Source organism: Mus pahari, chromosome 10, assembly GCF_900095145.1.
Source record: "Mus pahari chromosome 10, PAHARI_EIJ_v1.1, whole genome shotgun sequence".
NCBI classification, from domain to species: Eukaryota; Metazoa; Chordata; class Mammalia; order Rodentia; family Muridae; genus Mus; species Mus pahari.
Genome location: NC_034599.1, coordinates 73050710 through 73062207, shown reverse-complemented (window position 1 = coordinate 73062207; position 11498 = coordinate 73050710). Strand labels below are relative to the sequence as shown.

General features: G+C 45.5%; 1 protein-coding gene across 1 annotated transcript; it reads left to right on the top strand.

Moving 5' to 3' along the window:
* The first annotated feature begins 4754 nt into the window (after positions 1-4754).
* Ooep (oocyte expressed protein) lies at positions 4755-5927 on the top strand. Its single transcript, XM_021207971.1, has 3 exons — positions 4755-5014; positions 5211-5393; positions 5677-5927. The coding sequence occupies exons 1-3, from the start codon at positions 4822-4824 to the stop codon at positions 5811-5813; spliced, it is 513 nt and encodes a 170-aa protein (XP_021063630.1). The 5' UTR covers positions 4755-4821; the 3' UTR covers positions 5814-5927.
* Positions 5928-11498: the final 5571 nt, after the last annotated feature.

Genomic DNA, 11498 nt, shown 5'->3' with positions numbered 1-11498 from the left:
TAGCCCTGGCTGTCCTGGAGCTCACTTTGTAGACCAGGCTGGCCTCAAACTCAGAAATCCACCTGCCTCTGCCTCCTGAGTGCTGGGATTAAAGGTGTGTGCCACCATGCCCGGCCTTTTTTCTTTTTCAGTCCCAATTCTTTAATTCGTTATTATATCTTCGTCTCCTCTTTCTCCACCTCCTCCTTTCCCTCTGCTTCCTCCTCCTTCTCCTCTTCCTCTTCCTCTTCCTCCTCCTCCTCCTCTTCTGCCTCCTCACTATGTAGCTTAAGCTATCCCAGAACTCACCATGTAGACTGGGATGGCTTTGAACTCACAGAGGTCTACTGCCTCTACTTCCCAATTAGAAGCAAGCACAGATCCCCATCTCTAATCAATGTTAGTTCATGTGTGAGGAGCGATCCAACACTCATAAACTGTGACTGGACCAACAGGTATGCCAGATCTATCAACATCTGTGAACCAAAGGTATGCATTCCACATAATGGTTATGATGAAGTCTGAAATTAATGCGGTAATAATTGCCCTGGACTTTGGCTATAGGCTGTACCTTATAAAGCAGATAACATGTAGTACTCCTATAGACTTGTACACACCTAGGCATGTACATATGTGAACTCTTGTGTGGTGACTAATGGTGCCACAAAGCAGTGATGGGCACAGGATAACAGAATAGTGCTCATTATTGAGGGATATGTGTGTGTGTTCCCACATGAGCTGGGTATGTCTGCATCATCAACTGTCCAAGGGATGTATATAGTCCTCAGAAGACAGTGTATATCTGTGTCACTGATAAGTGATGTAATGAATGTGAAGGATGCAGGATAAATGCTCAAGAAGGCTAGCTATTGTCACAATGTCTTGCCATCTACCTCATAGCTTCTCATGAGTCACAGACTCACTAAAGCCATGAATTATAATTATATATGTGTATATATATATACACATATATAATTTCTATGATTTTTTTCACCAATTTCCACTATTTTACATAGTAAGACACTTTCTCAAAAATCAAACAAAAATTGGTAATAAAAAGAAACTAAAAGAAGGTTGATAAATATATATTGTTTCAAAAGTAAAATGCTTTATAAAAGCAGCAAATACATAACTTACAACATAAACCAATATTATGCTGCATATAATATTAAAAACAAATATTTAAACAAGATATTTTGAAAATTATTAATCAGAACAATAGAAGGGACCAGACTCAATGACTAGTATAGTCATGCCCTGGTTTATACGGCAACTCCCCATACCCCAGTCCTATTCCAACAAACGTACAGGTCTGACCGCTATGATCAGTGTTCACTCTGAGTAGTCTCTAAAGTGCACTGGCAGTCAGCACTGTGGCGGCAGTATGTCACAGATGGTGAACTTACAGTCCATTCTGAGATATCTGACTGCTGCTATGTCCATAGGTGCGTTTATTCAAGTTCAGAACCACACATAAGAATAGGTGACTTCCGTTGCTATTACATATATGATAGTATGTATATGATATTATGTACATGATATTACATTTATGATATTCTTCTCTAAGAATATTAAACTAGCCAGGGGTGATGGTACCTCTCACCACTCAGGAGGCAGAGGCAGGAAGGCCTCTAAGAGTTTGAGGCCAGCCTGGTCTACAACGTGAATCCAGGTCAGCCAGGGCTATTACACAGAGAAACCCTGTCTTGAAACATGCCTCCCACCCCCAAAAAAGAATATTAAACTACTAAAATGGAGAGTGGGTGAAGACTGATTTATTTTTATTTTGTATGTTGTCTTTGCACTATGTGGGTGCAATCATTGTCTGCAGCCCTCCATGCATGTTTTGTTTCATCCATTCATATTACTACAGAGTTACTTATCCACATGTCTTGTCCTCATTGAGGACACTCAAAAGGACTCCTCCTGGTTTTCAGTCTACAAGCAAGTCACCCAGCAACTTAGACAACATAGTATAGTGCATGCCTGCCATGCTTCTGCCTTGATGATAATGGACTGAACCTCTGAACCCGAAAGCCAGTCCCAATTAAATGTTGTCCTTTATAAGAATTACCTTGGTCATGGTGTTTCTTCACAGCAGTAAATCCCAAACTAACAATATGAGGAGACCTTGCTTTAGGAAGCTGACTTCTGCAGAGGCAGGCAGATTTCTGAGTTCGAGGCCAGCCTGGTCTACAAAGTGAGTTCTAGGACAGCCAGGGCTACACAGAGAAATCCTGTCTCAAACAAACAAACAAACAAACAAAAAAAGGAAGCTGACTTCTGGATTCAAAGTCTATCAAAGAGGGTGATATCTAAGGTGCTGAGGGTCTTGTTTGTAGATTGAAAACTAGGAGGAGAGGCCGGGCGTGGTGGCACACGCCTTTAATTCCAGCACTTGGGAGGCATAGGCAGGTGGATTTCTGAGTTCGTAGGCCAGTCTGGTCCACAGAGTGAGTTCCAGGACAGCCAGGGCTACACAGAGAAACCCTGTCTTAAAAACACACACACACACACACACACACAAAAGAAAAAGAAAAAGAAAAAATGAAAACTAAGAGGAGTCCTTTTGAGTTTACTGATCTTCCAGAGGGTGGAGCCCAAGGTTATGTGGCTCAGCAGCAGCATTTTATTTAGCACTCATAAGGACCTGGCTTGACCTTCCCACAGCATCATGAGATAATAAACAATTGAAATAAAAGTGAATGATTATAGAACTCCTGTGAGGACCAAGCCTGCCATGACCTGACTCAGGGGAACCTCTGAATGGTCATTCCTCCTCAAGGGATGTGCTTCTTGGTTCATAAGCATCACATTTCATTAGTACCCCCCAAAAGCATACAGAGCTGAACCCTAGTTCACAATGTGTTCTTAGCACTGGGGGCTCTCAGGGAAGACCAGCAGGGGTATTGATGAAGAAGGGTTCCATGGGATACCTCTAAAATGAACCTCTAAGGTTCAGCTATTACCTAGCCAAGGCCTGGCCAAAAGCAGGAGCAGAATGTTAGAAAAATTCCAGAATCCAGCCAGGTATTTATGGTATATATACCATGGAAAACACCTGCACCTGCCAGGAGTTTATGGCATATATAATGTTGAAGACACCTGAACCTGCCAGTTATTTATAATGTATACAGCATGGAAGACACCTGCACCTGCCAGGTATTTATGGTGTATACAGCATGGAAGACACCTGCACCTGCCAGGTTTTGTTTTGTTTTGTTTTGTTTTTTTCCGAAACAGGGTTTCTCTGTATAGCCCTGGCTGTCCTGGAGCTCACTTTGTAGACCAAGCTGGCCTCGAACTCAGAAATCCACCTGCCTCTACCTCCTGAGTGCTGGGATTTCTGAGTTCGAGGCCAGCCTGGTCTACAAAGTGAGTTCCAGGGCTATACAGAGAAACCCTGTCTCGAAAAAAAAAAAAAAAAAAAAAAAAAAAAAAAAAGATTAGACTGAGAAGACGAGGGAGAATGAAACTTAGAGAAAACAGGAGGACAGATCTCTCACAGTATCCTGCTGCATGAACTGTAACCTGTTCTGACCAGTCCCTCCAGAGATAACAGAGGAGACAAAAGTGCTGGAAGTCTTGGTTGTAGTTGCTTGGTTTGGGTTGGGTACAAAGAGTTTAAGGCTACAGATAAAATGAGGGCGCAATAGTCACATGACCTCCACCTTCCTCTTAATCAAACTCAAAACCAAGACAGCTGGAGGTTAAAACAGTTGGCACTCCTGCCCCCCCCACCCCCGCCAAGCCTATCAAACAGTGGGAGCATTTTAACTCTCTGGGGGCTAGCATGGGCTTAGCAAGTAAGGTGCAGTGATATTATTTACCTGGGCTGCTAGGATTCAAACAAACAAACAATCAAACAAAATACTCTGCCTCCAAAAGGAAAGGAAATCACAAATTAAGTGTCGTCCAGATGAGAATGGTCAGGGAGGATGCTGTCTTCCTCACAGATCTTTGAAAAACTGATGCCGACAAACAACACTTGTGGCTAGCCCAGCTCCCTAAGTGAATCTGAAAATACAGACAGGGTGTGTGTGTGTGTGTTGGGGGGCGGTATATGGGGGTGGGTTTGGCGTGTGCTTGTTAAGTAAAAGTAACTTCAGCTGGGACCATCTCCAGAGAACAGCTCAAGCAAATGTATGAACCTGTGGGAAGCTCTTCTGTACTCCCAGTGGGCAGGCCGACTTGTCAGCACTGCTGACAAACAGAGCAGCCCTCGGGACAGGGAATGACACTCAGCGAGACATGAGACATGCAAACCGGGACAGACATCATTATATTAGGTTTAAAATGATTTTTTAAAAACCTTAATCAGGAATTCATTCCACTTAAAGAAGAAATGACACATGTTTAGGAACTTTGAAATAAATAGAATCTGTCAAATTTGATATGTTTGTTTCAAAACCCACTTCTGTCTTTTAGATTAAAACATGAATCAGAGGTGTAAAGGATTTCTAAAGCTAACAATTCCGACAGCAGAAGAGACACATTCTACAGACTCTACTAGCCTACCCTGGGCTAGATCTTTGAAAGTAACATGGAAATAAGTAGAGCACAGGCGGTGGTTCCGGTTAAACCACCAAATCCCATTCTTTGCGTCAGCAGTACCCTGCGCAGGGCCTAGAATGTGACCGTCTGAAGACCTGGTAGAGGACCTTTGTTAGTGTTGGCAGATCCAGCCCACCCACTTGCTCTGTGCGCTCTGGCTGGGGGTGGGGTGGGGGGGCGCCGACGTGGCACAGAGGGGCGGGGCAGGGCTGGGCAGCTTTGAAAAGCAAGACCAGACCAGCTGCCAAGCAGCGCCCGTCCTCCTGCTTGCATTCTGAGAGTTCCAGTATGGCATCCCACACGGCTGATGCTGATGCTGATGCTGACGCCAACGCCAAGCCAGACCCTGACTCTCAGAAGCTGCTCAACGGCCTGCCTGTGTCCCTGCGACTTCGCACGCGGCCCTGGTGGTTCCCAATTCAGGAACTCGGCAATCCTCTGGTGCTCTACGTGGAAGCCTGGGTGGCAGAAAGGGTCATTGGTGAGCTTCTCACCCCAGGGGTCTGGGTTAGCGCTCTGTATCCTTTTAGGGGCAGCAAAGGTTTGGGTTAGCTCTCTGTACTCTGCTAGGGGCAGCAAGTCCATACCCCATACCTCAGTCCAATCTGCCCTTCGAAGACCGCGTCTTCCCGTCTGAAGCCATTCTACTGCTTAGAGTCTCTTCTTCACCTGTTTAGGCCCAGACCAAGCAGAAATCTCAGAAATAGAGTGGATGTGCCAAGCCCTGCTGACAGTGGACTCAGCCAACTCTGGGAACCTAGCTGAAATCACCATCTTTGGACGACCCAGTGCACAGACGCGAATGAAAAATATTCTCTTGAACATGGCGGCCTGGCACAAAGAAAACGAAGTCGAAAGAGGTAAGGGACTTTGAAGAGCCACCTGGGGAGGAAGCCGCGGGAGAATCTTGGCTTCTCACAATTTCTTTCAGTTTCGAAACACCGGGAAACTATGTTGTCCCTAGGTATCCCTTTCCAAAGCCCTTAAATGGCAGGAAGATAGGGAAAGACGGACACACCCAAGGCCCATTAAGCCCTCTGCTCAGCCATAGGCACCAGTCTTCCCAGATTCCAGGTCCAGAAGTCCTTCTCTTTAAAACTCTGCTCCCCTCTCGCCTGACTGTCGGTGTTGATCCTTTTCCAGCTACGAAGGTGAAAGAAGTTGAAGAGTTCTTGAAAGTTCGTGCCTCCTCAATCTTAAGCAAGTTAAGTAAGAAAGGGTTAAAACTGGCTGGCCTTCCGCTTCCGCTGGAGGGAAGAGAAACACCGATGGAGTCTTAAATCATGACACGCATTTTCTTACCTGCCTTCACGAGCACCTTCTGTTTATCTTTCTTTGCAAATAGCAATTTGTAGAACTATTCCAATATAAAAAAAAATTTTTTTTTTTTGGTATGCTGTTGGCTTTGTCACATACAGTAAAATTTATAAACACTTGACTATTCCGTTGATGGTACGGGGAGAGTGTGTAGGGTGTATTCCTACGGTTTCTAACACTTCAGCCCTCAAGAATGGCACAGTTGACTTATAAGTGGGCCCTAACTCCTGTGTCAAGCAAATTATTTTAAGTTACCCAGTGGTTTGGGAAAAGGGCATCATTAAAATGTCAACTCTGGATCCCTTTGTCCGTCCTTATTGAGACAGAATCTCTATGTAGCCCCGACCGTCCTGGAGCCTCCTATTTAGACAAGGCTGGCCTCGAATTCCGGCTCTACCTGCTTCTGCCTCCCAGGTTCTGTGATAAAGGTGTGCTCCACCATTTCTGGCTACCCTTTTGTTCTTTTTAACCTACTCGAGTAAAGGCAATGGTCTCAAGCTGGGGTCAGAATCGAAGCCTGTATATCAGATATTTACATTACAATTCAGAAGAGTGGCCAAGTTATGAAGTAGCAAATGTGATTGGAAATCAACACAACGTGAGATGTATTAAAGGGCCAAAGCATTAGAAAGGTTGGGAACCATTGATTAAAGGTGTGCAATAATTCACATGGGAGCTGGGCAGTGGTGGGGCAATGCCTTTGATCCCAGCACAGGAGGCTGAGGCAGGTGGGTCTCTTGAATTTAAGGCCAGCCAGAATTGCAGAGAATCCCTGTATTGGGAAGGGGGTTGGACAGGAGAATTCACTTTGGAAGTGCCTCAAAACATGTCCTGGGCCCCTTCTCCAGTGATTCCCTGTGAGAGGATACATTAATTTGCAACTCTTAACATGCTCAGGAGGCTGAAACACGACTTTGGGGCAATCCTTTCTATTCAAGGTTGCTAAGCTGTTACCATGCTTCTGTTACACGGGCCCCACCCCATGCGCCAGCATAGGAGCTCCAGTTTTCTCACAGAAATTTGTCATACTTATTTTTCTGGTGTGAATTTTATTTAAAAAGTCAATACCTAATTAAGCAGATTGATTAAGCACCATTAGCAGATGTGTATGAATAGGTTCATGCATAAAACTTAAAACATTTTAGTAACTTCTGGACAGAATTTGTATTTATTAGCCTATACTTAAGCCCCCAAACTCGGGACCACAGGCTACGAGTAGCATATTTTCAGATAAAGCTTTGCTTTTTTTTTTTTTTTTAAGATTTATTTATTTATTATATGTAAGTACACTGTAGCTGTCTTCAGACACTCCAGAAGAGGGCATCAGATCTTGTTACGGATGGTTATGAGCCACCATGTGGTTGCTGGGATTTGAACTCCAGACCTTCAGAAGAGCAGTCAGGTGCTCTTACCCACTGAGCCATCTCACCAGCCCGTTTTTTTTTTTTTTTTTTTTTTTATAAGGGTTGTTTTTCCTTTTTTTTTTTTTTTTTTTTCTTTATAAGGGTTGTTTTGCCTGTATCTGTATGTTTGTCTGTGCATCCCATGTGTGTCTGGTGCCTGCAGAGGCCAGAAGAGAGCATCAGATCCCTCTGCAGCTTGTGTTACAGGCAATTGTTAGCGTCTATGTGGGTTTGGGGAATCAAACTTGGGTCCTTGGAAGAACGAGGAGGTGTTCTTAATCACCAGGCCATGGTGCCACTGTTCTACCTCCCAGATAGAACCCCTTTTTTTCCTTCCTTCCATTCTCTCTCTCTCTCTTTCTCTCTCTCTCTCTCTCTCTCTCTCTGACAAAGGCTGTTTTTAGTTTTTTGTTTTTGTCGCTTTCTTCAGAGACACCAGAAGAGGGCATCAAATCCCATTAACAGAGGGTTGTGAGCCACTATGTGGTTGCTGGGAATTGAACTCAGGACCTCTGGAAGAGCAGTCAGTGCTTTTAACCTCTGAGCCATCTCTCCAGCCCCAGAGCCTTTCAAAAGGGGCTAGAGTGGTGTGGTTCAGCAGATACAGGCATAAATCTCAGAGGAAAAAGGGATGCAATGCATATAAAATTAAGTTATATCATCACTATACCGGTGAACACGCACTCCTAAAGAAAATGTGAACAAAGGCGTGAACCCGGGGAAGATCATGTGATGACCAGAGTAGACCCAGACACTAAACCAGTGACCGACAATTCCATTTTGGACTTTTAACTCTGTAATTGCAGGGATTAATTTCTGTTGTTTAAACTGGGTTATTTTGTTGTGATAGCCCAAAGAAGTCAACACATTTAACAGATCTGTGCTGGGTTCCCTTATCCTCCATTTGCCAATATTCTGTGCATGTGCACCCATGTCCATATGCATAGAGCCTTGCACGGAGAGTCCAGAGGTTATCACTGACGGCTGCTTCAGTATCTCTGTACTTTTTTGTTTTTGTTTGTGGTTTTCAAGACTGGCTTTCTTTGTGTAGCCTTGACTGTCCTGGAATCCTCTCTTTAGATCAGTGTGGCCAGTGAACTCACGGGCCCCTGCCTCCTGGAGTGCTGGAATTAAAGGTATGGGTCTCACGCCTTAGGGAGTGGCCTATGAGGTCTTGGATGTCCTGAACTTGCTAGATAAACCAGACTGGCCTCAAGCTTTGAGTTCTTCTGCCTCTGCCTCCTAATCCTGAGATTAAAGGAGGGGCCACCACACCATGCTCCCTTGTTTTTGTTTTTTTGTTTTGTTTTTTGAGATGGGTCTCTTGCTGAACCTAGACCTCACCTATTAAGCTAATTAGTCCAGCTGGTAAGCACCAAGACTCCTCTCTGCATTCTCAACACTAGGGTTACATACAGGTATGGCATGGATGCCTGGCTTTTTAATCAAATGCTGGAAAAAATAAACCCAGTTCTGTTTTAGTAGCAAGTTCTATGCCTATTGGCTGCCCCCCGCAGCCTCCTTTGATTAGTCTCTCCCTCCCAGGTACGGGGCGGAGGCTAGGAGATTGAAATGTACTCTGCCTGCAACTTGATATATGGCATAGAAAGACCTTAAATTCCAGCTTCTTGATCCTCTACCTCCCCAGTTCTGGGATGAGGAGTGTGGCCCACCATTCCCGTTCTGTCCTAAGGATATTGGAAACAGGAGAGTCTGACAGACTCGTCCTCATACTTAAGGGTCAATGTGGAGTATGTATTAGCATTATGCCAAGCGCCGAAACTGGCTCAGCAGCGTGAGGGAAGTAATAGAACAGAAGCACAGCTCCATGATGCAGGCCTAGTTCTGTCTTAACAACTGCTGGGGGGGGGGGGTGGCGCAAGGGCTCTGCGCATGTCACAGCACTGTGGGGATGGCTGAAGACAACTCTTTCCTCCTTGCTACCTTTCTGTGGGCTCAAGTTCAGGTCCTCGTGCTTGGGTGGCAAGCTCTTCAGCTGCTGAGCTACCAGACCCTCTTTTTGTTTCTGAGCATGTGCAAAGATTTTATTTGACCAAAATAACCTGTGGAGGAACTAGTAAGACAATATCAGTTTAAAGGAAGATGCAAAGAGCCGAGAGAGACATGGGCCATCACATATTCTAAAATGGACTTGCCAAACTGACCAATTACACACATGTACACATTCACACACACACACACACACACACACACACACACACACATTTCTACTGCTACATTTTTCATGTAACTTACAGAGCTGCAAAACTCTCTTAAATCCATGTGTGTCTCAGCCACTATGCTGGTTGCAACCAGGATTTGAACCTGACACAACTCAAGGCACCTGACTAGAATAGCCACAGCTTGGCAAAGTCTTCCAAGGAGCAACAGTAGCTGCTCCATCCACAAGCCAGGTGCACTGGGTCCTAGCAGCATAAGGAAAGCACTTGATCTTTAGGGTCCCTGGATGATGGTGGTGGTCGGAGGACTCGCCTGACTCAGAGAAGACAGCGACGCAATGGAGTTCAAGCACTTGGCTGCTGGGGAGAGGTGCATTCTTCCTTACAGGAAACAGATGTGGGCGTTTGCCATTCTTCATCGAACATTTTCAGCTCATGTTCCCAAACGTTTAGCACAAGGGGGAAACAAAACCAGCTGACTCCACTCCTCCCAACTTCTAGGGCAAAAACAGCCACAAGGAATGACTGCTGCAGACTTCCCCAGGCCCAAAGAGGGTTGGGTTCTATTCTCACTGACTCCCTGGAAAACCTGATATGGCAGCCTCTGGGAACTACAAGGCGTGATTGGTGATAACCTTTGGAGCACCTCAGGAATGTTGTGATGAAAACACCAGGACTAACTTGAGAGACATTCTGGAAAGCCAGGCTGCAACTCCAGGGGAGAGCTGATATAGAGGCCATGAGGGAGAGGACCATGCCGACTGGCTTGCTCTTCTTGGCCTGCTCAGCTTGTGTTGTTATACACCCTACGATCATCTCCCAGGGGTGACACCACCTACAGTGGACTGGGCACTCCCCTACCAATCACTAATTAAGAAAATGTACTACAGATTTGCCTTCAGGAAAATCTTACAGAGGCATTTTCTCAATTGAGAGTTTCTCTTCCCAGGTGACTCTAGCTTGTGTCAAGTTGACATAAAATTATCCAGGATGATGGGAGAACTGGTGAGCCAGGGGAGTGGTGTCAGGGATGGGAACGTTGTCTCTGAGAACTTGAGAGCACTTGGTTTGGCTTGCAAGGTACCCAGGTTCAGCTCCCTACTTACATGCTGACTTAAAAAAAAAATCAACCTAGCTGGGTGTGGTGGCACACGCCTTTAATCCCAGCACTCGGGAGGCAGAGGCAGGTGGATTTCTGATTTCAAGGCCAGCCTGGTCTACAAAGTGAGTTCCAGGACAGCCAGGGCTACACAGAGAAACCCTGTCTTGAAAAAACAAAAATCAACCTAACTCTGATTCGGGGGACCTAATGCCCACTTCTGGCTTCTGTGGTCACCAATATGGTGACAGACATACATACCGGCCAAAACTCATGGCCATAGGGGCAAAAAGTTGGTTTCACCTGTGTCTGCATACCCTGGCCACAAAAATATAATCTTGCCTGTCAGTTCGTGGAGTCGGAGTGAAGGTGTAAGACTCCAGGGAGCCTTAGCTTACCGGGGACCCACTGAGTGAACCACTTAGAGCTGGGATCGATGCAAAATGCAAGAGGAATTTATTGTCCCAGTGTACTGGGGTCGTCCCAGACCCAAAGGAGAGGCAGCTACCCCCAGCACCCGTTCAGCTCATTTTAATATGGTTTCCAGGGGCAGAACAGAACGAGGTGACATGGACTTCCCTAGTCTGAAAGTGAGCAATGGTCAGCCTTGTGGAATGTGTCCCCACCCTGTGTTCTGAGAAAGGGTGAGTGTTTCTTGACCTTCCCAAAGTTCCTACGCTGACCTTTTCGAAGGGTTCCAAACACAACCATTTGGTTTTCTACTACTTCTTCCAACCGAAAGTTTTTCTAAAGGAGCCAGGATTGTCCGGTGGCTTGTGGAAATGGTCAGCTAAGCTCAGTGTGTCCTGTGGTGATGAGAACTCAAGATTTCAGGCTTGGGCTGGAGAGATGGCTCAGAGGTTAAGAGCACTGACTGCTCTTCCAGAGGTTCTGTGTTCAATTTCTCAGCAACCACATGGTGGCTCACAACCATCTGTAATGGGATCTGATGCCCTCTTCTGGTGT